The following is a 26590-nucleotide window of genomic DNA, read 5'->3' as shown; positions in this document are numbered from 1 at the left end:
CATCACCCTCCCATCTCCCGGGCACCTGTCCCTTCCCACCTTTGTTAGACTTGTTTATGCACACCTTATCTCTTCTTTCCTGCGAGGACTATGGCGTGCTTATCTCCCTCTGAACACACTTCCCTCCACCCTCCTGTATGTACGCGGTATCTAACCCCATGCTTCGCACAATATAGGTACTCAGTCAATATTTGTTAGCCAATTGGAGTGGCAGTTCCTAGCAAGTAATTGGAAATATGTGGCTGGAGCCAGAGGGAGATCAATAATGGCTGGTAGCAGGGGGATAAAAAGAAAAAAGAAAAGAAAAAAAAAAAAAAAAGAAAGGTCGAGTCCAGAAGGAAGGGGAACCGGTAGAGGGACGGTGGTGACTGGCGATTCAGACGCATCACCCACCAGCCCCTCGCAGGCAGCCACAGAAGTTGCAGGGGGATTCACAGGCTTTGGCAAGAGCTATAGAAGAGTGCAGAAGACATCCAGAATATGATTGTGTGATAAACATGCAAGACCCATACATGAGAAGTTGAACTGGCATGGAAATGAAGGGTCTGGTGAGGAGAAAAATGAGCAGTGTTCTCTCCCTGGGCCAGCTGGTTTGAGTTACGTTTTACGAGCAGCATGTGAATTCTAGCGCCCTTGTTGAATTAGCAGCCGAATCGCACATTACTTTTAAGGCTCCCTCTCGAATAGGAACATCATAACGCTTTTTAATTGGGGCTGATAAAAACGTAGCATTACTTGTAGGTTCCTGAGAGAAGTGAGTTGTGAAATTGGGTTTTCATTAAACCTAATGATGGGAAATTAAGTATAGTGCGTCTGGTGAAATGGGGTGTGATAAAAGGCATCACTTCTGCGTTATCGGAGGTTAATAAGGGAATAGGTGAGGTAAGATACATTGGGAAGGGGAGTCCAACTAGTTGAATTAATAAACCTTGAAAGCCCCTTGGTTCTGAGTCTTCATAACATCATTAGCACCAGCGTTGACATTATTACAAATGTTACAGCGATACAAGTTGTTAAATTGCAAATGCATTTGTTTTCCTTTCCAGTGTTGGTTTTGCTGACACCAAGTTTACAGTCTGTCTAGCAATGTGTTTAGGGAAAATATCCATATTGGTTTGGGAAACATTTGGCATCTCACAAAATTTGCCAGGTGCCCATTCCCAAGATGCCTGTCTCTGCCAGGGAGCCGGCCTCCCGGGCAGTCCACGCCCCAGGGCCTTTGGAGACCACGGGTCTCTGAAGACACCTGTCCCCATAATGTGCTGGTGGTTTAGGTGGGAGATACTCACAGGGCTCGGGGCACTGACTCCAGCTCATATTTTCCTGGGAATTGTGAAGTGTAGCATCCAGAGAAGCAAATTCAGGTACCTCTTCCCCATCCCCAAGCCCACCATAGCGTCACAGGAGCGATGTTCACTGGAAGGAGGCCTCATATCTATGACAGCTGGGACACCTGCAGAAAAATAGCGTGTCCTTAAAGAGAGGAATTCTTAAAAGCCTTCAGCAGCTTCCCACTGGCTTGGAGATTCTCACCCATTTACAGCCCCCTTGACCTACTTCTCATCATCTCTTGCAGCTTTGCCCCCTCACATTTCCACCCACCACCTTCCCTCCATCCCAGCCTCCCTGCTCTTCCCTCAGTGTGCTTGGCTTCTCCAGCTTCTGTCCTCGTGCTTCAGAGCGTTCTTCCGATGTATGCGCCATACTAGACTATCAAGTCTTGAGGGTGAAATCTATGTGCTGCGCGTTGCCAGTGCCTACCACCGTCCCTGGCACGTTGAGAGCGAGTTCTCAATAAATCTGACTCCTGATCCCAAGGGTGTAGTGGAGAGGGGAAGCAGCCCCCATGTTTGCAAAGTGCTACATTTAAACAATGCCAGTGAAGATGTGCCACCTGTTACCTACAATCCCAGGAGAAGAAGTAAGCAGTATTATTCTTCTGTGCAGTCAGGAAAGCTGTGCTAACATCTCACCTAGGCCCTTCTTCCTTGTACGTAAACCTGTATACTCTAGATCTTTCCATCGGCAATCCTTTCCTTGCTTGGAACAGTTTTGCTCTTGCTGTCACATAGAAAATTTCACTTTTGTGTACAGAATCAATGTCTGGGGGATTATTGTGACATGAGCGACACACAAGCTAAAGGAAACATGAATTTTAAAAAGACAAGTTGCAGAAAGTCAGGAATACATGCTAAAGCCTCCCAGGGAGTAAACATGGCATAGGCTTAATGGAGTCTACATGGGTACCTTGCGGGACCTGAAAACACTGGGGTGAGTCACATCAAATACGGCAGTTCTCACCTCATGCATGCCACAACAGGAGGGTCTAGGGCACAGACTGTCCATGTCTCTGGGAGGAGGTGGGGAAACCAAGCCTCGATGATTGTGACAAAGACGAACTGGCCCTGAAAGACCAGCAATGTATGCTTGCCAAGGAGTCAGTAGGGCAAGAATGTGGTTGTTCTGGTCCAAGGGGAACAAGGGTATTGACATCTAACCTCAGCAGGTTAGTTTCCAGGGTGGCCGAGCTAGCAGAGGGCACTTAGAACAGCTCAGTGGGCATGAAGATTATTATCAAGGAGAGTATAGATCTTCTATCAAGGAGAGATTGGATAAAGGAGATGGGGTATAGGACCCAGGCCTGGGAGAAGTAGCTGGCCAGACTAAAGGAAGAGATTTGGGCTTCCTTACCTGCCAGGTAGGTTCAGCGACACTCCTGGATCAAGAATATTAAGTGGTGGGGAAACTAGACCGTAAGCAGAAGGCGATCACTTTTGTAGAGCCCACAGCTGGAGAGAGCAGATGAGAGGGTCAGAGTCCCTACTATCGGTTGGGGGTCCAAGACTGGCTTCAGTTCCTCTCAAGGATGTAGGCAAATGAACCAGGAGCAGACCCGGGGCTCTCACCTCCCGTGACCCGGGGCTCTCACCTCCCGTGACCCGGGGCTCGTCTCAGCTACAGGCAGGCGCCAGAGATGATTCCCAGGCATGCTCATTCCTAAGCAGCTGTCTGGCCTCTCACTTGCTCTGGGGTTGGCCGTGATTGGCCGGGACCACCCTTGTCAAGCCTGCAGGAAGGACTGAGACAGGCAGAGGATGACAGCCAACCTGGAATTTTCTCTCCGCTGCACCGATATGCACCCTTGGAATAGAAACAAACCAAGGGTTATTGTGTTCCGTAGTTGGTTTGTTGTTTTGATTTTTAAATCAGCCACCACAGCCATGCGAGGGAAGTGGTGTGTCTGTCCTTCCTGCAGCTTCCTGACCACCTGAGTCCTGCGTTAGTTCCCCTGCCCGGGTGGGGGAGGCAGGGAAGACAGAGGACAAACCTCTCATAGGTGATGTGTGTTCTGCCTCCTTCTCTTCCAAGCAGATGGCAGCCGTGGGGAGCTGTCCCAGCCTACCCTCACGATCCAGACTCACCCCTACCGGGCTTGCGACCCCGTGGAGATGAGCTACCCCCGGGACCAGTTCCAGCCCGCCATCCGGGTGGCTGACCTGCTACAGCACATCACCCAGATGAAGAGAGGCCAGGGCTACGGGTTCAAGGAGGAGTATGAGGTAAGAGCCCAACTGGGGCACAGAAGTTTTATGGGTGCTAAATGCTTGCTACTCCAGGTGTGGTCCCCAGACCAGCAGTGTCAGCATCACTTGGGGGGCATGCTGGAAAGGTGCCATCTCAGTCCCCACCCAGACCTACTGAATCAGTTTGCATTCATACCTTCCTGCAACAGGAAGACAGAATGGCTCAAACCCCATCCTACCTGTTGTTAAAAAAAAAGAAAAAGAAAAAACGCCAGCCCGTGATTTCTGGGAGACCTGCTTGCTCGTAGTCACCTCTGGCCTCGTTATCTTGCTTCCGCTGTGATCTCAACACCCACCGGACACCCGCACCAAGTCAGTCTTGCCTCTGGTGTCTGCTGTCTTCTCTCTCTCTGTGCCCCTTCCCCAGCATCGCTAATGCAAAGGACTTTGTGAGCAGTGGTGGCTGTGAGGCCTGGAGAATAAGAGAAGGATTGCAGTACAGAAAGCGCCTGACTACAAGTCCTCCTGAGGTTCTGCTCTCCTGACGCATGTCTGTCCACTCCCTCCCACCTGTCTCTGTTCCTCACTGTCCTCAAAATCTTCATTTTTTTTCTCTTTTTCCCAGCAGCCTGGAAAAGAATTCCTACACTCCCCTTACTATTATGCAGAACAACTCAGCTTTCTCTGCCTCTGGCCTTTTGTCTCAGGCCTTGCCCATTAGGCCTCACCTTTTACAAAGAGTAAAATAAAATAGGAGGAAAAACTCATTAAGATGTTTTCCTGAACTAAAGAGCACCTCACGCCCCCAGAGGAATTTTGCAAGCCTCCGCCTGAAGCCAGCTCTGAAAACAAGCCTTTCTGTCTTTGATTCTCCTTTTACTCTCTCTCTCTCTCTCTCTCTCTGTCTCCTCCTTCCTTCCCAAAATATCTTTCGAGCATCTACTGTATGCCAGGTTCTGCGTTATATGTACTCGTTTTTTGTGGGTTTTTTTTTTTCACATGCAGCATGTGCCCCAAATATGCTTGCTTCGGTTACACTGTGTGCAGTGGGAACACATTGACTCAGACTCTACACATTTGGAATTCTCGATAATGCAGACTAAGTTTATCTCTCAGACTATATTCTGAGAAAGAGCTTACAAAGCAGTATTTCACAAGCTGTATGAGGTCATGAAATGGTGCTAAACTGGGGGGTCCAGACAGCCAGATTCCAAGACAATAAACTGTGTGATATTAGCATATCATTTTGCTACCTGAGTTTTAAGATTCTTTATTAGTTGAATGGAGAGTTTGGATAAGGTGATTTCTAAGGGGCCTGTCCGGTGCTAAAACTTTACGAGACTATAAAAGACGGTGGCAGGGGGCATGTTTGACACATTTATGAGAACAAAAACGCTTATGTCAATGGAGGTGAGTAATGATCAGCTCAAGAGAACGTACGTTTAATTTCAAATATGGTCCAAGTAAAAGAGCATTTTTCATATGCTCAGTCTACAAATTTTGGAGGAAATCGGAATAATAGTTGAAGGAGATGGTCTCGTCACTTCCCATCCCTGGGCCTTATTTCCTAGGGGTTTCTTTGAATAGTCCCAGCCCCTGACAGTGTTATACACGCGTGCTTATGCTCCCCTGTGTAGATCTGACTGGCGAGCGAATGTCAGGAGAGAGTGTGCTGTCCCTAAAGGCACATTCAGTGCCATGAGGGCTTAATAAGTCATCAGTCCTACTCTTCCATTTGTTTTAAGATTTGAATTACATTGGGACGCCTGGGTGGCACAGTGGTTAAGCGTCTGCCTTCGGCTCAGGGCGTGATCCCGGCGTTGTGGGATCAAGCCCCACATCAGGCTCCTCCACTAGGAGCCTGCTTCTTCCTCTCCCACTCCCCCTGCTTGTGTTCCCTCTCTCGCTGGCTGTCTCTATCTCTGTCAAATAAATAAATAAAATCTTTAAAAAAAAAAAAGATTTGAATAACATTAAGGGAGACAGGTGACTTATCAGAAAGGGAACAAATAGTCAAAGACCGAGGAACACTGTTCTAGAACCTGCAGTCTAACACTTGAAAACGAAAATACACATACATTTGACTCCTTCGGTGCCTTTCTTTCCAGAATGATATATTTTTGGAAAGTATCCATCCCTGCATGGTAGGATTTGGGTTGATTTTTAAATTTATTTTTGTGCCTTTTTGCATTTTCCAAACTTTCTAGCATGGGAACGGTCTACTTTTATAATGAGAGAGAACACACTGCACGTGGTTCCGTCATTTAGACGCCAAACGGAAACCTCGCTAACTAGACTAGCCTTGCGTTCAGTCTGTTCAAATTGTATCAAGCAGTTAACTGGGATGGTTAGCTTCTAAGTTAACACCTTTTCTGATTAACCGAAGGTTAATTAGGAAACGTTACTTTATGGGAATCTTTCCACAATGTGTCCGTCCCCGTTCCTAGACTCTATCTGGATACTGCTTTGATCATCAAAGCTCCCACGATGTCTGGAATCCACGTAATGAGCATTGAAGTCACAGTTCTCCTTGAAGACTGTGCCCTGTTGTAGACATAAGGTTCCTGGGCCTCCAGTCCTACTGTCAAACCAGCACGCTGTGGGTGCTTTCTTGCCTGTCATTCCTGCTCAGTTTTGTGTCGTTTTGTTTCTCATACAAATGAGTGGGTGTGACAAGTTGACATACAAGTTGACCTCTGAGGGGCACCTGGCTGGCTCAGTCGGTTAAGTGTCTGACTCTTGATTTCGGCTCAGGTCATGATCTCAAGGGTTGTGGGATCGAGCCCCACATCAGGCTTTGTACTCAGTGGGGAGTCTGCTCGAGATTCTCTCTCTCCCTCTGCCCCTCCTCCCACTCATGCTCACTCATGCTCTCTCTCTCAAATAAATATTTTTTAAAAATAAGGGACCTCTCAGCTTTAGCAAAGCTGTGTCTTCTAAGATTCAGTTCAGCTTTATAATCATGTATAAATTCGTTCAGTAAATATTTGCTGAGTATTTACTATTCCCAAGGAGTGTGCTAGATATTTGGGATACAGTAGTGAACAAAATGGACAAAGGCCCATTCCTTCATGAAGCTTATGTTCTAACAGGAGAAACAAGAAATATATAACAGTCTTATTTTATTAAAAGCCTTGGAGAAGAGGTTCAGCGCTCTTCACCCTAGACCTAGGCTGATGTCAGAGTGGGCGAAGTGTGCACAGCTTCTATACTTGAGTAATATTCTCTAGTTTTTCAACAAGAGGACAGAAAAATGTCTTACGAATGCATGCTGATACAGAATGAAGGCTATTTTCACCATTCTCGATGCTCACAAATAAGGGGGAATGACTTGTGAATACTGTAGCTATGAAACAAAAAAAATTAAATGTGTGAATTCAGACCAAAAACAAAGTTATTTTATAACAATTCACTTAGTGCAATATGTTAAAAAATAATGTCGTTTGTTACACAGGGAAACGTCCTATTTGCTCTGTTAGAAACTACCCCAAATCTTAGTGGCACAAAACAATTAATGTATTGTGCACATTGATTCTGTGGGTCAGAAATTTGGACATGGCACAACAGGGTCTGCTTCTGCTCCTCAGTGCCTGAAAGCTTGACATGGAAGGCTCTAGGGCCAGGGCTGAAATCATCATAGAGTGTCTTTACTTTTATATCTAATGATCGCTGCAGGCTGTCTGCTGGGATCTCAGTAGGATTGCCAGCTGGCACACCTATCCATGACCTCTTCAGGTGGCCTGGGCTTCCTCACAGCATGGTAGCCTCAGAATGTTGGACTTCTTACATGGTAGCTCATAGCTTCAAAGGCGAACCTCTTAGCTAACAAAGTAGAAAGTACATCATCCCTTGTGACCTAAACTTGGACGTCATAAAGCATCACTATTATCTCATTGTATTGGTCATAAGCAAGTAATAACTGCCTTTATTCTAGGGAAGGGGAATTAGACTCCATCTGTTGACAGACAGAGAGGCAGTTGCAATATTCTAAAAGAGAATGCAGAACAGGAGATATTGGAAAATACAATCTTTGGATGATACAGTCTTCCACAAGTACCATGGAAAAAGAAGGGGCGGAGCAAGGAAAGGAGATGGTATATTCCAGGGACATAAGGGAAGTGGGGTTCCAAAATTAAATAGGGTAGAAAGGTAGCCCTTAATTAAAAGATAAGGTTTGAGCAGAGACATGGTGGAAGAAATCTAGAGGAAGAAAGTTTCAGATCAGGGAAGTACAAAGAGGCTAAGGGTGACATGAGTAGAGTAATAGAAGATGACATTGGAGAAATAAAGGGGCATCTAACCACATAGTGCCTTATAAGCCATTGTAAGGACTTTGGCTTTTACTCTGAATGAAAGGGAAAGCCAGTGCAGAATTTTGAGAAGGCAAATAATCATCTGACATAATTTTGAAATACTCCTCCTAGCTACTATGTTGAGAAGAGACACAGGAAGGTCAGGGAGACCAGTTATGAGACCATGGCAGTAACCCATGTGAGAGACAAAGGTGAGTAACCCAGGTGAGATACAAACAAGGTGTGGCAGTGGAGGTGGTGAGAAATGGTTGGATTGTGAATATATCTTACAGATAGAACCAACAGGATTTTCCAGCACATTGGCATGGCGTGTGAAAGAAAGAGAGGAATCAAGAGTGACTCCAGGGCTATTATCTGAGCCACTGGAAGGATGGGGTTGCCACTGACAGATATGGGGAAGCCATGGGAGAACAGACTTGGGGCCAGTGGAACAACTGGGAATTCATTTTTGAACTGAGTTTGAGATGCCTATTAGACCATTAGTGGAGAAGGATGGTAGGTAGTTGGATATATGATTCTGGAATTAGGAAAGAAGCCTGAGTTGGGGAGAAAAATTCAGGACTTCCTGTCACATAGATGATATTAAAGCTATAAGACAGCTCAAAGTCATGAGGCCAGTGAGCATCGACAGAGATGATAACCAAGGACTGAGCCTTGTGGAATTTCGGCTCAATGTGTGAGTACTCTCCATAGACCAGACGTTACTAAGCTCTAGGAAATGAGAAGAGATAGAGCCCTTGCCTTCTGGGAGAATTTAGAGCCTATTCTTAGACACAGGCATATAAACTGATCACTTCAATATCTTGGCAAAATGTCACAGAGGACTATGGGAACCCTTGAGGGGTGGCGTGTATTCAGCCTAGCCTGGGGCTGGATGGCCATTGGCTTTCTAGAAGACATAAAGCCTGAACCAAAGCTTGAACAACAGGAATAATCAAATGAAAGCAAAGAAGGGTGTTCTGGGCAGAGGGACTAGACCAGGCTGTGGCGTGGAGGTACATATGGCAGGTTGAGTGAAGAGAACCAGAAGCAATGTGGCACACAAACTATGTCTGGTGCACAAAGCATGGAGGGAGATGGGGCTGGAATTGTCAGAAGGACCAGGCTGGGGTAGGGAAGCAAAGGGACATTTGTCAGGCTAAGGAGTTTGGATTCTATTCTAGTGGTCATGCAGAATCATGGAAGGGAGCAGCATTTTTTAAAGTTGAATTAGCATTTTAGATGTAATTGTCTGGCATAGATCAGAGCAGGGAAACCAGGGGCAGGTAGGCGGGTAGGCGGCTGGGACACTAATTGAAGGAAAGGATGGAATTGCTCAAACCAGGAGACTGGGCCCAGAGCCCAGACAAGCCCACACACATTCTCTCATGTAGAGACATAAAATCAGCTCATGCTCTTTAGCGTGTAAACTTGAGTCTCTCAATATATATAATTTAAGTTCGATGACTTGAAGTCATGTATGAATCGTTCTAATAGTCAAAATGCCTAGATTCAAGTCCTGTCTCTTTCATTAAGTATCTGGGTGACCTTGGGCAGGTCATTCTCCTTCCTGGGCCTCCATTTCCATATTTAGGCAATGAGGGAAAAGCGATTGGCCAAGTGATCTAAAAAATTCTTCTGTCCCACATATTTTGTGAGCCTAGGTAGGAATTAATTGTCCAGGCCAGCTGGATCTCCCTGCTATTGATATATCATCCCACTGGACCCCTTTCTGGGGCTACCACCCCCATAGTTACATCTCCAGTCCTAGCAACCATGATTGACCAGGAGCCCTGGGTTCCCAGAAACTCAAGGAGACCTAAGGCAAATTAACTGCACCTCACATACTAATATGAGGCCTGGAGGTTTTCAGTCTTGGCCATACATTAGAATTATGTAGGGAAATTTTAAAAACACCAATGCCCACGTTGTTCTTCAGACCAGTCAAATTAGAACTCCTGGAGGTGGGATCCGGAGATCTGTATTTTCTAAGCTCTCCCGGTAACTATAATGTACTTTCAAGGTTAAGGGACACTGGTCTGAGGAGACCCATGGAGTTCCCAGTGCATGGCTTGCCTGTGCCCCCAGACCCATCACCTCACCTACTCTACTTGCTGCTGGTCACCTCTGATGCCATGGGGCATGTGATACCCCCTCTCAGAGGCGATGGAACCCAGCCACATTGAAGCCGGGAGGCCTTCTGCACACAGTCTTGGACTGCAGAGTCGTCCCTCTTCCGGTCCTATTTCTCCCAGCCCAGATTCTCCCACCTTCCCCAGTTACAAAGCAAAAACCCTTGGCTGCCAACAAATGCCAGGAGATGTTGGCTGGAGAGAGGAGTTGTCTGTGAGCCCGGTAAGCCCAGGCATCATCACGGTCAGAAGAGTAGCAGGCTCGAAGAAGATGCGAAACAACAGGAAGGGGTGACTTTGTCATAGAGAGAAGCGAAGCATTTTAATCCCAGTCCAATCCAGGCAGTCTGTCATCATAATGAATGATGAGCCCAGTAGGGTGACCAGAAGGTATCTGGTTATTACAGCCCCATTAAGACTATTTAAGGCAACAAGGAACAGCTGTGAGGAATAGGGTACAGCCTAATGAAGAGCAAACATTTGTTCATTCTCCAGCTCTGGACAGACATGCCACATGCATGTCTGCTGTGAGATGAGGCCGGGGTTGCCATGTTTCTCCTAGTCAGCTGTGGGTGATGGTGGCAGGCAGCCTCTGCATGGGGCGTCACCATGGAGATGAGTCCTTCAGCACACCCCAGTCCCCCCTCTCTGCTCAGAGCCACCTGAGCAGGGGCAGAGTAGACCTCCTGCTGCTTCTCCCACAACTTTTTCTCTCCTCAGTTGATAAGATTAGTCACAGAGCATCCCCCTGGCAGGCAACTCCTAAGAGATTCTGGTCCCCCTCCTTAATTTTCGACTGAGAGGGATTCTGGGGAGGGGCCTGGGGAATTAGCAGCATGTGCCCCAATCATGAAAGGGAAAACCATGGCTGTTCTCCAACTCTGGGAACTCACAGTGACCAAAATAGGAAGACCTGGACTCCACCTGCTCATTTCACTCCACTCCCTGTGGACTAAACTAAGGAGAAAATGGGCCATTTTCAGAGGGTGGCCCAAAGACATCAGTAAACCATGTGGGTTCGGACTTGAAAGATTTTCTAGCAAGAAAAAATTCATGTAGGAGAGACTGTTAACTCAGTGCTTTCCTTTGAGCCTATTTTTATTTTCTACTTCTCTGTGTAACCTGACAAACAGTATTTTCTGCATTTGATATGAGAGCTCTCCCCAACCAAGTGAGTAATTTTTAGATGGTACCAGAGAAAAATCCCTTGACCAAGAGTCAAGACTTCGTTTTCAATCTGTTCCTGACATGCTGGGTGGTCTTGACCAGAACTTGTCCATCCCTGGGTCCCCTTCTCACCTCCTGTGAAATACTTGACTGAATAGCGTGGACTCCGTAGCCTGCTGGTGTATATGTTTCTCCTTCATTTGGCCAGAAACACTGAGTGCCTACTGTGTCCCTTGCACTGCTGGAGCCCTGGAGATAGTCAGAAAGCTCAGCAGAGGAAATGAAGACCCTACTTTAAAGGAAGACCATGGTCTTACTACACCTTGTACTTACATAACAAACCCCGGTTACGATGCTTAGCGGCACGTAGGTAAGGCCAGCCCAGGACGAATGTGGGTGGTGGTGGTAGTGTTTTCGCTTTTTGTCAGTTATTACTGCCAAGATCAATCAGAATCTTCACAAAAGATGAGACACTGAGTTGAAGAAAAGTAGAAGAAGGCTGGTTGGAGGGAAAGCATGTATGGCTGAGGGAACCACAGCATGCAGGGGCTCAGAAACATGAAAGAATTAAAATGTTGAAGCCAGTTCTTAGAAGAGAAACAAAGATGCCCGCCCATGAAAAAAAATAAAAATGAAACCAGCTGCGGAGATAAAGAGGAATTTTACACCCCTTGCCCAGTTTTCCTGGACAGAATTAACAAGGCAACAGTCATGCCTGTTAACAGCCCTCCCTTAACTCTGGCTGACTTTGTTTCAAGAAAGAGCTTTTGGCCCAGAGACAGCCACCCAGAAGCTTGTGCACAAAGATGGAGACAGTGTGTGGAGGGGACCACATGTCAGTAGACTAGAATGGGATGCAGGGACCTGCCCCCTACCAGATCATAGGCTCAGAGCTGGGAGGAAAAGAGGTACCCTTGTGTGAGCTTCCCCAGGAGACAGAGTTTTCGTGAAGGCAGGGGCAGTCTTACTCCTCTCTGTTCTCCAAACCATCTGCAAAATAGTATATAAATACTAAATATCAGCTTCACTGAATTACACAGTGCTGGCAGAAATCTTTGTAATTAAGAATAGTTCTATCCAGGAAAAAAAAGGCAGTATTTCTTTTTTTTTTTTTTTTTAAGATTTTATTTATTTACTTGAGAGAGATAGTGAGTGAGAGAGCACAAGCCAGGAAGAGAGGCAGAGGGAGAAGCAGACTCCCCCTCGCCCTTTTTTAAAAGATTTTATGTATTTACTTGAGAGAGAAAAAGGTAGTATTTCTTAAAGAAAGACACCAATGTAGAAAGACTGTCACATCTCTGGGCTGTCTCTGTAGGGGCCCCGAGTATCTGCCTTAAAATTTAAGTTGACTCTTCCCCAGGAATCTGCTGTTTCCATTTACTTTAGTGCCTAAGACAGTGGTTCTTAAACTGTGCCGTGTCAGAATGGCCTGGAGAGTTAGGAAAGAACATTAAGACGCAGGCTCATTGACATAGGACAGGGCCCAGACCTCTGGATTTGTGAATGACCACCAAATTTGAGAACCACGGTCCTAAAATTTGTTTTTAAAAGAGACCTTGTGGCTTTTAATGGGGGCTGTTTAAATGGTGCTCTGTGACCCTACACACAGACACGCACTCAACTCTTCCGCCTTGATCAGAGCTGCTGTCACAGACAGATACCCCATCTCGCTGCCATCTGATTTTCTGCTCTGCTTCCCCAGCAGAACTCATAAATTATCGTCTATTTAGTGACATGGTCGCAATAATATTTGCTCTCCTGATACCACTCTGAGTAGATGTCATTAGTCATCCTCTCCTGCCTTCTCTATCCACATTTATAATCCCTAAGGCATGGGCTTTTCAGCTCAGAAAGAGGAGTTTTTTGCAAGCTTGGGCTTTGCCAGGGCCGCCACTAACTCATACAGCTCCTTTGGGTGAAAGAGCAAAAGTGCACCTGTCTCAAGATACTTGTTCATAATATATACAGAAACGTATCGTGCCTACCAGATGTATGATGCTCCCTCAGACATGGCACCCTAGCATTGTGCACAACCAGTACAGCCATCCATGGGGGCCCTTCCCATCCACAGCTAGCCCACGGACGTCAGTAAACATGGGTGTTGACTGAACTCACGGACCTCCGTGGAGACCAGACCGTAAGCTTCCCACAGCTCCACGAAACTCTTTCTCACTTCTTGAATACTCGGTCTTACCAGTTCCTAGGGTGAACAACTTGTCCTAGTTTGTCCAGGATGGTCCCAGTTTTAAAATGAATATCCTACATCCTGGGAAGCCCTTTGGTCCAAGGCAAACCAGGACAGATGTTGCAAGGAGCCCCCGTCTTTGGTCTTATGACAATAAACTGGACATTCGTGATCAAAGGGAGGCAGAGAGTGAATTCCAGAAGTAAGCCACAGGCACTCGAGAGCACATCCTTAGGCAAGACTGGGATGGAAGAGCCTCCAAACACCTGTGCACCAGGCACGGTTACCCCGGGTAGTCACTGATGATCACCCAACTCCACGGGGTGTTGTTTGTCGTTTTCTTTAATTTACATGCTATCAAATCCATTGAGGGGGGGCAGAGGTATACAGTTCCATACGTTTTAACAAATGCACAGAGTCACGTAAACACCCAGATACATAAGAGTTCCATTGGCAGAAAATTCCCCATGCCGCCGCATAGAGTCAAACCCTTCCCCCACCCCTAGCCTGAAGGGTGTGTTCTTTGCATTTTAGCTTGTTAGGCTATAAACCGTTCTGAGTGCTCAGTATTGTGAGCACTGCGCATAGAAATAGCCACGTCCTCCTTGCCTCCCCGTCACAGGTGCAGCTAAACACTGGATCGTGGCTCGAGCAGGTCCAGCACCTGCCGAGCAGCCGTCCCCACCCACCCAGCCTGCGGACCAGGCTCAGAGACATGGCAGGGCTGGGAAGGTCGAATTATTGACTTAATTTTCAGAAAAGTTCATTGAGACTTGGAATGACAAAACATTTCCTCGAGGCAAAGCCCTGTCTTTTCCCTGGCTCATAGGCATGGCTGGTGGGCAAGAGGTGTTCTTGACAAGAAAAAAATGAATGAAAGACCCAGGGAAAAGGGTGCCTTCTTGGGGGAGACTCTCTGGAGTCTTCCCTGCACCGAGAGAACGCCGTGGTGGGCAGGGTGGCAGGGAAGTCGGGGCAGGCTGGGCTGCTCATGGAGGAAGCAGGCCCTCGGCTGTGCCCTGAGGCAGTAGCCAGGAGGTGCCTGGTCAACATTCCCCGGCCTGGTTTTGCTGCCCCCCAGGGCATATCATATCCAGTTATCTCCAAGGATATAATAACACCAAAGGGAGTGAGAGGGGCATCATAACTGACAGTATCGGCCGAGGGTAGGGGGTGAACAGGGGAATGAAATGGACCGGGACACTCCCAGCCTCAGATCGGAGGTGAGTTGCGCTTGGAAACTCTGTGTTCTGACATTTCACTATTTGTGCATAAACTGAAGGAGGCTTAGGTACAAAGAAGAGTATCCAAAGAAGGATGGCAAGCTTCAGAAAGGACCCTCCTATCCCAGGAGAGCCAAACCAGCAGGTAGAAGGAACCAGCCAGGCATCAGGGACAGTTCTTGGTTAGAGCAGGGAACTAAAGTAGCAAGTGGGGAAACTGAGGGACTGACTCAGCACAGCAGGGCCTGAAAAGTCCATGACCCCCACCGGGGTCTCTCTAGGTACATGAGTGTCTGGCTTACTGAGCTCTGGGGCTGGGAGCAAGGCTGGATGGGTGAGCGGGTGGGTCACGGTCACAGGGAGAATTAGTCTGGAGTAGGCACCAAATCAGATTTTATCCTAAAGTCTGGGAAGCCTGGCAGCAAGGATGAAGGGAGGGGTCACGAGACAAGAGCTCTTAGCCACTTATCATGCTTCTGGTCCCGGCTCAGCCTCCTCACCTGAAAGCATGTCCAAAGCATGTTCATTGACGTAGAATAAAACTCATATTCTTGGTGGTGGTTCACCGACCGCCGTTGGCGCCACACCCTCTCTGTCCACGTTATGTATCACTTGCTGTTATTCTCTAGACCCCAGAGAGCCCCCCTTTCCAGCTCCAGAACGCACCGAGCTCCTTCCATCTCAGGGCTTTGCACTTGCCCACCCCCCCCCAGAATATTCTCCCAACTCTTGCCACAGCTGGCTTCTACTCATCATTTAGTGTTCAGCCCAAATGCGTCAACGAGAGACACGTCGGAACACACCTGGAGTTGAGCAAGCCAGGTTGAAATACTGCAGGACATCTCAGGAAGAGGACGTGAGAAAGGGCTCGGAGGCTGCAGGCTGTGTTGGGTGATTTGGGGTTTTGTTCTGGATTGGGCATCGTTAGGCAGTGGTAAGACTAGGGACCTTAATAAATCCTAGCTCTAGGAAAGGGATACTGGACAGAGACTAATGGTGTAAGTGGCAAAGGAGCAGCAGTCACTCCTATTAGCCAGGATAGGGGGTGTTTGGTGTTTTGTTTTGTTTTGTTTTGTTTTGTTTGTTTTTGGCTTGGACAATATCCATACTGTTTCTGTGTTTAGTTAGGACTACGTGGTGGTCCTGCGTATGCCTTGCCCCATCCTGGTCTCAGAGTAGCCTCGCCTGATGTTGGCATTCTGTGAAATTGTTTGTGTTCAACAGTAAGAAGTGAGGCAATGGTTTTCTCAGAAGACCCTTCCAGGTCTGACTTTTGAGGATTCTAGGAAAACCACAGCTCAGCCCTCCAGGGATGAGGACATCCCCAAATGCATCCTTTAGGACATCCCCCAAATGATTGCCTTAGAAAAGCAACACTGTTGAAGAGTAGGAAACATTTCCACACTCAGGGAGGAGTGTAAAAATAGAGCTCGCACTCTCGGGAGAAGAGAATGAGAAGAGGAAAGCGGAGATTGATAATGGATGAATATAATGAGATGGCAATTTTGGTTTGAAAAGAATGTGATTAGCTCCTAATGACCACCGCCATTCCCTGGTCAATCTCCTGTAACTAGCCGCTAATGTAAAAATAATGCCCCTCGGCTGGCTCACTTGGAAGATGGAGATGGGTCTCTCTTTCATACTTCTACCCCTTCATATTTTTTTTCCTTCAAGAGGTTATCCTGTTACATCGCAGCTCCCGAAAAAGGGAAATGGATATGTGATCAAAGTCTGCCAATAAGGGGGTCATTACTGCTTACTCCTAGGTGGCTCTGTTAGGCCTTGCCTCCTCTACCTCGGTCAACAGCATCACAGCCCCCAGGCTCACACCTCCTCCCCCAGCCCCAGCAGGGGACACAGAGGCTCCCAGGGCTGTGTCAGAGGCCCGTGTGGTTTCTCAGAGAAGGACTACTTATCACAACTGCTTTGTTTAGCGTAAGATTTTTCAAAGGATGTCGGCATGCTGGGTGCATCCTGAGGGGTATGGCCTGGATGTTGAGACGACTCCCAAATCTGGGGGTGGACAGGGATCTTCATATCTGTGCTGTGTTGCAGCACAGAGGTGCATGCTAATTCTGAGGGTCCCCCACAGAGCAGGGCAAAGGCAAAGTACATGGAGGCAGAGGAAACAAAATACTGTCCAAACTGACCATAAGTGAGACAGGAAGCATTGTGAAGTAGTGAGCTCTCCATCACTGAGGGCATCCAAGTAGCAGACGCTATGGATCAGCTTGTCCACTGCCCAGAAGGCCACTGTGGAAGGGAACACAACCAGATACGTTTTCAAGGTCACTTACACCTCTGAGATTAAAGAGAATGCACAGAAGCCACCTCACCCACTAATGTTTTCAGCCATCTGTCCAATCCATTCACTTATTCCAGAGGGGATTCAGCTACATATGAAGTACAGGCCAGGATTGGGCTCTGGAGATACAGGCATGTATAAGACGCTGCCCTTTTCCTGGAGTAGCCCATCATCAAGTTGGGAGACAAGACTTTCATATTATTGGATACAAAGGAGTCCATCTAATAATAAAAGTGACCGACTAGCTGGGGATGAAGTGGAGAGGTGGGAGGGTTAGCAGGGAAGATTTCACAAAACAGAAGATGCCGACATGGGTTTTAAAGGGTATGTAGGAGTTTTCCAGGCGGACTCAGGTGGAAGAGAATTTCAGGCAGAGGGAACATACGTAAAGTCAGTCTCAGAAGTTGGGAACGCCTGAAATTGTCTGTGGCCTTGCGTTTAGTTCCTTATCTTTGGAATATTAATATAAGGGCAAGAAATGAGGCTGGAGGGGCCTGTAGGATGAAGTTGTTAGGGACCTTGTATCAAAGGCTTTGGAATTTATCCCAAAGGTAATGGCAAGGGGAGTAACTGGGTCCTATTCACATTTTAGAAAGATCTCTCTGATTACAGTGGAGGGTGGATTGGAAGGGACAAAACCAAAGCAAGAGAAACCAGCGAGGAGGCTCATGGGAGAGTGTTTCTCCAGGTAAATTCACGATTTGCAAAAACCGTGGGTGTGCAGTAGAGTCACCCGGGGAGTTCAAACACTGCTGGCAGCCTGTGTCCCATCCCCAGAGAGTCTGATGGAATTTCACAGGGCTGTGGCTTTGGGAGGTATAAGGTTCCCCCAGAGGGCTCTGATGTACAGCCATAACAGAACCTTCAACGAACTGTAACCAAAACCGTAGCACATAGGAGGTACTCCACAGATTTTTTTTTTTCCCCAAAAAATTATTATGAAAACATTTGGAGTGTCCTATTCTTGGCTTCATACCACTTTGGGGTGGGTATGATGGAATGAAGAGTTGGCTTTTAATGCCGCAGGGTTTCGGGTAGAAAATCCACCCCCAGAGTATACACTTAAACCTTAAGAAGTCCAGTGTTACCAGTGAGACCGTCACGGCCCACCATTGCAGAGAGCCAGGAATATATGGGCCTGGCCAGCTGTCTGAAACAGCCGGTGCTACTGGACTGGGGCAGGAGAATGAGGCCCCGGGGCTGGAATCTGAGTTCTGAGAGCTACATGCAAAAGCAAGAACCATTTGCGGTCTAGAGATGCCCTATGCCGATGGCAAGGGGGATGCAGGGCGGTGGTCATTTGTAATGTGGAGGAAGGAGGAGGCAGAGGACGAGGAGAAGGAGGAGAGGCAGTGAGCACTTTCCTATCTCCGTGGCACTTTTGTCACACTCAGGTTTAGGGCAGAGATTGGTGCCCAGAGCCTAGCACCTGCTTAGCTTTTCCTCCGGGATGCTTAAGGGTTTGTGACACGCAAAGAACAAAATCCTGATCAATTAATAGCTGGGAAGACCCTCTAGTACTTCAGTCTGAAACCCCGAGGGAAGCGAAGTTAGAGAACACAGCTTAGCCAGGCAGCCCAGGCAAGGGCCTCCCACCCCATCTCCATTCCATCTAGAACGGCTAGGTAGCAGAACGAGCACTGGTTCTACCTCCCCAACCACCGCAGAGTTGAGGATCATGGTCGCACTTATAGAAAAAAGGTCGGCAAAGTACAGCCACAGGTTCGCTCCAACCCACCCCTGGTTTCACAAAGAAAACTTCGTCAGAACATAGCCACGCCCATTCATTTGCATTTTGTGTATGAGTGGTTGCAGGCCAGAGGACATGGCCTACAAAGCCCGTGCTGCCCACTCTCTGACCCAGTATAGAAAGTTTGCTATCGTCTTCTCTAGAAGACCCACCCGGGGTTGGCTTAACACATGGGAGACTAGAAGCAAGAAAGGGGGTACCGTGCACGAGCTGGGCTTTTCATAGACAGTGGTCCTGCCTGCCTGTGAAACAGCCCGCTGATTGGTGGAGTTTCTGACCATTTGGCTTACGGACTGCTTGTTTAGGCTGAAGCTAGTAAGGGATGGATGGGCAAAGGCAAGGCTAGTGTGACAGGATGAGCGGATGCACGTTTCCCCTGCACTGCAGACAGGGAGGTGTGTAGACTGAAGGTATTACAGATCCAGCCTCAGAAGCGGCATAGGGCTCATGGGCAGGGCATTCAGCCCATGCCACTGGGGGCAGGTGGAAACAGTCGTCAACACGTGGCCGGGCCTTCATGCTTCTGCAGCTTTCCTACAGCTGTTCGAGCTCCCTTGAATGCCCGTCTTCCTCTTCCGTGAGATCAGCGACTACACCCTCCCCTGTGTTTCCATAGCACTTGGCTCATAACCCTATTAAATAAGCATTCCACATGGTTGTTGACTTGTCTGTCTCCTCCTGGATTGATGACTCCCAACCCTTCCCCCTGTTCTGACTGGGAACTTCTACGTCCAACTTCCTACTCAGCATCTCAGCTTGGATGTCGAATCGTCATCTCAAACGTGGCTCCCACTGCTGTTGTTCTTACTGTGTGGAACGTGGCAAGAAGCAGGCGGCACTCAGCAGATGTCAGGTGCCGTTCTAAGCACTTGATGTGCCCAAAACACAGCACGTAATTCCTGCCTCCCTGGTCTCTTTCTCCCCATGTACTTCTCCATCTCCTCAAATGCCACGGCTCTCCACTCGCTTCTTCAAGCCAACAGTCTAGGAGTCAGCCTTCATCCCTCTGTCCTTCCTAGTCCACACCTACAGCAGATGTGTTGGCTGCCTGTGTCCCCTCGACACTCATGCACACATTACCTGCAGAGCATGGCAGATGTGCCAAAGGGTTTCCTAAGACTTGTCCTCAACCAATGGTAGATGGGAATTGGTGGGTAAACACCCCAATGTGAGATGGGCCTGTGAGATGAAACCCTAGGTGTGCACTGTGGTGACTTGCTTACTGGGGTACCTTGTACTGGCTTCCTTCCCATGACTGTATCATTTCCCCCACTCTCCTGCCCATGCCCCTTAGGATTGCTTCCCAAAGAAGATCTCGTATTCAAATCCTTATTTCCAAGTCTGCTTCTGAGGGAACCAAAATCTACAGTATTCAACTGAACATCCTGAAAATAATCACATCTACTGTCACCGTCCTGATAAAGGGTCCAGGGTGCCTTCATCTCTTATCTGGACCATTGCAACAACTTCCTAACTGATCTCCCTGCTTCCTCCCCAGGCCTGCATCCCATACACGAGCCAGAATGTTCTTTGTAAAACCTAAATCAGATCAGCTAACTGCACTGCCCTAACCCCTCCAGTGGCTTTCCGTGTCACTTAGAATAATATTCAGCTCCTTACCAGGGACCACGATACCTTATATAGCCTGACATGTCCCAGCCTGTCCAGATGCTCCCATCACTGCTCTCCCTGCCTCACCCCTGAATATGGTCATTTGGTTACCACTTTTGCACCTGCTGTTCCCTCTGCCTGGAAAGCATGCCCTGCTTTTGGCACAACTGGCTTTTTCACGTGATTAAGGAGTTAGGGTAACTGTTCCCTTCTCAGAGAAGCCCTCCCAGAGTGTAAAATCTGGAGAAATTCTCATCCCCCATCACTGTCCCTTCTCCCTGCTTAATTTTCTTCATAGCACTTGCCACAGTCTGACATTATGTATGTTTGCTCTTTCACTTCCGGCGTCACCCAGTTGACTGGAAGCTTAAAGGGGACTTTGTCTACTCCTCTGTATCCCGAGTACTTACAACAGCACCAAATACATCCTGGGGACTCGATAAATATCTGTCAAATGAATGAATGAGTTAATGAGCAAATGACTCCCCTACTGGGCCAGATTTGGGCTCTTGACACACAGAAGCATCAATGATATTTGAGTCAATGAATGAGTGAATAAGTCCATGGAGAAGCCAAGTCTGTGTTCTCCCCAAGCCATATCCAAGAATACTTTATACAAAGTGACCCGTCCCAGTGGATCTGATCCCCACCCTGGCTCATCTACACGTGGAGAAAGCCCCTATCTCGTGCCATTATAACCACTCTATCTTTCCTTTTTAGGCCTTACCAGAGGGGCAGACAGCTTCGTGGGACACAGCCAAAGAGGATGAAAACCGCAATAAGAATCGATATGGAAACATCATATCCTGTAAGAGCCCTGAGGGTTTGAGGGGCAGCCAGCCCAGGGGCCAGAGGAGTCCAAGGCTACTCTGGTCACACAAGGGGCAGGGTTTAAGGCATCATGACTTCTGCCTGTCCCACTGCTAGGGGGGCAGATGTTGTAAGGTGAGCGTATGCCACGCAGGGCCTGTGTTGGCCAAGACACTTGGTGGCCCTGAGCCTGCAGGAGGAAAGCATGTGTTGTGCAGAAGCCAGGGAGACATCCAAGGTCATGGTCTTTTGCTCGACAACAAGCTTTAACATTCCTGTAATCACCCCTGATACATGGTTTGACGAGGGCAGAGATGCGAAGCAGTTAGAGCCCTGTGGAGTCAGCCTGCCTGGGCTTCAATCCCAGCTGTGGGGCCCTGGGCAAGTTACCTGACCTCTCTAAGCTTCACTTTCTTACCTTTGAAATGATACAAACAATACAGACAGGGTCATTTTAAAAAGGTACATGAACCTTTGCATGGTGCTCGGCACCCTTACTCTTAGCCATGGAGTTCATTTCTCGCGGTCACTGATGAGCAGTACAGATATATAATTCCACCTTCTTTTAACCGGAAGTCACTGAATACCCATCTGGGGACATGGAATAAACCAGGTTGGTGGGGGGGGTGGGCATGATCAGATGTCCATTTTGGAAAGATCACTAGGGTAGCCGATCGGAAGGGTAGATTAGATTGGGAGAGACTGGAGTCAGAGGGACTGGTCAGAAGGCTACTGCAGTGGTCCCAGCAAGGGATGATGAGGCCTGAACAAGGACAGTGCCAACATTTGTGAGTGACTGTGCATAATATTCAGTGCTAGACGGCAAGGGAGGGAGATACTGCAGTGAGACTGCACCCCATGCGTAGGTCACAGGGTATCATCACTGCCAGATATTGGTATGTGCAGCCTTCAAAGCAGCATAAATCAGACAGGACAAAGTTACCTCATACAGAATGGTGAGTGTGGGGTCTGATGAGAGCAAGAGTTGACAACAGCCTTTGTCTGCCATGATGTACTCAACCTGGACCTTTTGACATCTCACCAATTGTGTGCATAGCATTTCTGGTCTCAGCTCTCAGGATTACCCCATCTATCCAAAAACAGAGGGGGAAAAAGACCTCGAATAACAAATTATTTCTAGCACAGTTCAGTGTTTTGTTTTGTTTAACTGTCTAGACATTGCCTAAGAAAAAGCTTGGAGGAAGAAAGCGTAAGATACAGGCAGCTTGCAAAGGGAAGAAAGAGGCAGAAGTTTTAGCTTAGCTGTTTCCTGTGCTGATTTAGGAATGGGCTATGAATGGTAGAACTAATCAGAAAACATTTGTAATTTGTCTCTTGGAAGATAGTAATGCAGGCAGCAAGATTTCTTGCAAGGGAAGTGTTGGCAAGAGCTGCTTGAGCAATCAGGAAGTGTGTTATTAAGACCCATGACGTGCGGGCCTCTGTGGAGCCAGGCCTGTGCTGGGCCCTCAGTCTCTGCTCCCATGGAGCTCCCATGCCGGGCACAGGTAGCTGCTCACTCTGACCATCCTCTGCTCCAGCCCCGTGCAGACCATGCCCTGAAATGTCTGGCCCCTTGTCCATTCCCCTTTCACGTTGTGAGTTTAGAGAGGGGCCACTAAATTATAGGCAGTGAGACCTTAGGTGATCACGCCAAAACTTAGTCGTCTCTCTATAAATTGGGTACAACGATGTCTTCCTCCCGGGGTGTTGTGCAGATAAGAAAAGATAAATGACTAGAGAACAGTGAGGAGCCCTTGCCTCCCTGAGAGACAAGGATATCCGGCCTGGGCCAGGTATCTGCACAAAAGCCTATGGTGGCTAAGGATGAGAAGCCACGCCAAACTGTCTGTCTTCCAGACTTCCCTGCTCATCCTTGGCACCCAGCACCTTTGCCTGGGCCATTGTCAGCTCCCACCTGGACTCTGCCCAGCCTTCTTCCTCCTGCCGCACATCTGATCTGACCCCCAACTTCCACCTGTCTGATCTCTGACAGAAGCCAGAGGGACATCTTCAAAATGGGAATTGAATCGTGTCGTTTTCCTATCAAAAACCCTTCAAATGGCTTTCCTGCACTTCTAAGCACTTCTTATCCAAAGGCCCTCAGCCACCTTTCCACCCCCATTCCATACTGTGTCCTCTCCATCCCAGTTTCGTCCGTTAAGCCACACTGATCTTCATTCAGCCCCTTGAGCTTTCTGTGCTCATTCATGACACAGGGCCTTTGCACATTCTGTGTACTCTATCAAAGTGCCCTTCCGGCCTCACTTTGCTCTACTAAGTTCTACTTATTCTTCAGATCCTACGCGGTCATCACTTCCTCAGGGAATTCTTCCAGCCCTTCAAATTTGGTCAAAACCCCATTATTCACTCCTTGGGCCCAGTGCATTTTCTCCTTAACCCAACTTGTCATCGTGCTGAGAGGCACTTTGATGACTACCTGTTGATTGCCTGTTTTCCTCACTGGAATAGATGCTGTGTGACAGCAGGCAGATGACTGTACTTCTGTGTCCCCAAACCTGGCATATGGTTGGGGCTCAGTAAATAGGAACTTAATGTTGGAAAGCAGACTCTCTGCAAGACCCCGAAGGGCTTCAGCCATGGACCACTCCCTCTGGCTTCTCAAATAAAAGAATATTCAGGAAGCATGGAGGGAGGTAAGCTGGAGCAGGATGACAGGGGCACAAGGATATGCCAGTAGGAGGAAGCTACTGAGCCTGAGTGGGGGTAGAGAGACAGGACACAGGAAGGGACAGGAAGAGAACCATCCTGTCTGCTGTGAGAGCTGCATCTTAGAAGTCAGGGTTCCAAGTAGCAAGGGAAAACAATGAAGGGGATTGAACTCCATCATTGGGGGAGCAGAAGACGCTGTCAGCAAGTGTCCCACCCACACCCCATGGTCTCAGCACCTGGTGACTGCTGGAACACCAGCAGACAGTCTGGCATCCTGGGCCAGGACTAGGGTGAGCGAGCGACGCACCCAGCTTGCAACATTCAAGGAGATGCCACGCTCGGCCGCACAACCCCGAGAGCGAGCGCCTCACTGAGGTGTGTGCCCTGGGCACCGCACTTGCTTCCACTTCATGCTTCCGTGTCTGCGTCTCTTTGCCTGAGGACCTGCTCCCAAGCTGGGGCAAGACACTCTTATGCAAAAGGCAGTCTCTCCCTGGCCAGTGAAATAGCCCAGCTCCTTCCCCTCCCACCAAGGGTGTGCTCTTCACCTTTTCCAGAGTCCCCACAGCTCCTGGGCTGCTGTTGCCCACTGCAGGAGTGGGCTTGAAAACTCCCCCTTGGGGACTGCCTTCTCTCAGCCGCCTCCCTGCCCCCTTCCTGCTGGTGCCCCTGCATAAACTGTGTGCACTGGGATCCTCCTGTCCCATCTCCTTCTGCGGAAACCCGAAGGAGGCAGAGGGAAGTCAAACGCCTAACGAGCTCGAACAAACCTGAATCTCCTTTCCCACTGAAGGGTCCATAACTCTACAGGACACTGCAGCCCAAGTAGGTCTGCACTCTGCACAAAAGGAGACAGGGTCAGGCAACCCGTGCATCCAAAAGCCCTGGAAGACACACTGTGGAACCGAGCAAAGAAAGACTCCTGGAATTGAAACGAGAAAAGGAAGAGAGAGACAACCCCGAGGAATGGAAAGTGTTCCTGTCCTTGTATGTGTCCCTCCCAAAGGCGAAGCCTGCCGCAGCTTGATAAATAGAAATATTCTTGGCACAAGAAGAAAACCGGGTGTGATTAGCATCTTAAGGAACCCGGAGCTCTGGGAGGCTGGAGTGGGGGACAAAGGCCCAGGCCAGGAGGACAGAGAAGATTAAAGGGGAAGAGGAGGAGGGAGGGCACTGCCTGCAAGTGAAACAATGAAAGAGAAACCTTGGTTAAATCAGCCCTTTCTTCCAAATGAGGCTGTTTAGAATTTGGTAGCAGAGACAGTGGGGCTTCCAGCGGTGGGATGACAAGGAAATGAAAGGGAAGGAAGTGAATGGAGATCCAGAACAAAGAGTTCTTTGCTTTTAAGCAGCCCTGGGGCAGAGACTGTGGACAAGGGGAAATTTCAAGAATATCCCAGCGTCCCCCTGTGTACGTTCTTCTGGAAGGGGCTTCCTGGGCTGGCGAGAAGAAGTTTCAGCGAGGAGAGGAAGTGATCGCAGAGGTTGCAGGTTTCACCAACTCCATCAGGGTCCCAGCAGGAAACAGATGGGACCCTCAAGGAGGGGGATGTGAAGAGAATTTAATCAAGTGATTTTTGTATAAAGGGGTGAGCTAGGTAGGTGTAGGGCAATGACAAGGAATTGTACAGTCCTAGAGGTTAAATACCCCGAGGAGAAGCTACCAGGACTCCCAGAAAGAGAGAAGACCCAGCTGGAGGCATGGCCTTCAGTGGGATCACAGCCAGCCCACAGTGACCCCCGCAAACAGAGCTGAAGAAGTAACCACGTTGGTCACATTCTGTCTTGGTCCAGTTCCTGCAGGTGCTTTCCATTGGCTAGACCCACCCCAAAGCCAGAGGACGAGGACATCTGCAGACCTAGTCCACCGGGCCCAGGTGTACCAGAATATTGGACCTGGGCTCAAGCAGAGCCAGGTTCTAGTCTCAGTTCCGCCACAGACCAGGCGCATGACCTTCAGCAAGGTCACTTCATCTCTCTGACCCTCAGTTTCTCCTCTCTTAGTGCATAGAGGGCAAATTAAGATGAATAACCATTGAATCCGAATCTCATGTAGAGACTTTTCAACCCAGCTGAGACATGGTCCAGCTTCTTTGAGTTCACAGGCAAGGAGTGATGGTCCAGAGATGGAGAGCCCCCGGCCAGGGTCACACAGCGAGTCTGTAGGACAGCCACGCCCTGCACTCCTGGCTTGTGCTGCCAGAGTACCACGGGACCCTGTCAAGGAATCCTTCTGCCTCAAGACACATCATGCTCTTGGGGGAGAACACCCTAAGGGGTCGGACCTCAGAACAAATGGCCGACTGCGATGAGCTTTTCAGACAGGCCATTCTCACTTCCAGGGAGGAACTCAGGTTCAAAACAAACCCAGAGACTCTTCTCACAGTGGTTTCTCTGCTGATTCCTGGGAAGATGGACCTGGGACAACAAAGTGGGCACCTTGTTCAGTGCTTCTGACTCTCTGTCTGCCTTCTCCGTTGGGGTCTCTCAGGGTGGGGTGGGGACCCTACAGATGGGTCCTGGCGTGGAAGTCGTCAGTGTCCTGGTTCATTGGAAGACTTGTTCTGGTCACTGGAGCCATGTCTCCCTGCCTACAGGACAAGCCAGAACTGCCGAAAGAGGAACCATCCCCAGGAGCAGCCTTTGGACGTTGACTGAGAGAGTGGGTGTGTGAGCACCCTGGCCCCTCTCACCTGAGTCAGAAAAACCCACTAGAGCTTCCAGCAGGATGAAGCCCAGTGGTCTGCAGTGGTAGCTTGCTTGATGACACACCCCTTGCCGGATTCCTTCCTTTCTGCATTTCCTTCCCTTTGCCCTTCCCACCTCTGGGATCACCTCCCATACCAACTACTTGCGCTCAAATCCTTGTCTCAGATTCTGCTTCCAAAGGAACCTGGCTGAGAAACCTTTCTTCTCTC

At 48.6% G+C, this 26590-nt stretch overlaps 1 protein-coding gene and 1 non-coding gene across 3 annotated transcripts in view; one reads left to right on the top strand and one right to left on the bottom strand.

Annotated features, from left to right (window-relative positions):
* Nucleotides 1-26590, top strand: part of PTPRT (protein tyrosine phosphatase receptor type T) — a 1014747-nt gene that overhangs the window by 922559 nt on the left and 65598 nt on the right. For both annotated transcript variants that reach the window (XM_040638323.1, XM_040638322.1), the window contains 2 exons: nucleotides 3370-3560; nucleotides 20910-20997. In XM_040638323.1, coding sequence (XP_040494257.1) covers nucleotides 3370-3560; nucleotides 20910-20997 — 279 coding nt within the window. The remainder of the gene's footprint in view (nucleotides 1-3369; nucleotides 3561-20909; nucleotides 20998-26590) is intronic.
* LOC121104681 lies at nucleotides 13835-13929 on the bottom strand. Its single transcript, XR_005837030.1, has one exon. It is a non-coding gene; the product is annotated as a small nucleolar RNA SNORA17 (small nucleolar RNA).

Source organism: Ursus maritimus, unplaced genomic scaffold (genome assembly GCF_017311325.1).
Source record: "Ursus maritimus isolate PB19 unplaced genomic scaffold, ASM1731132v1 scaffold_22, whole genome shotgun sequence".
NCBI lineage: Eukaryota > Metazoa > Chordata > Mammalia > Carnivora > Ursidae > Ursus > Ursus maritimus.
This window is presented reverse-complemented; position numbering and strand designations above follow the sequence as displayed.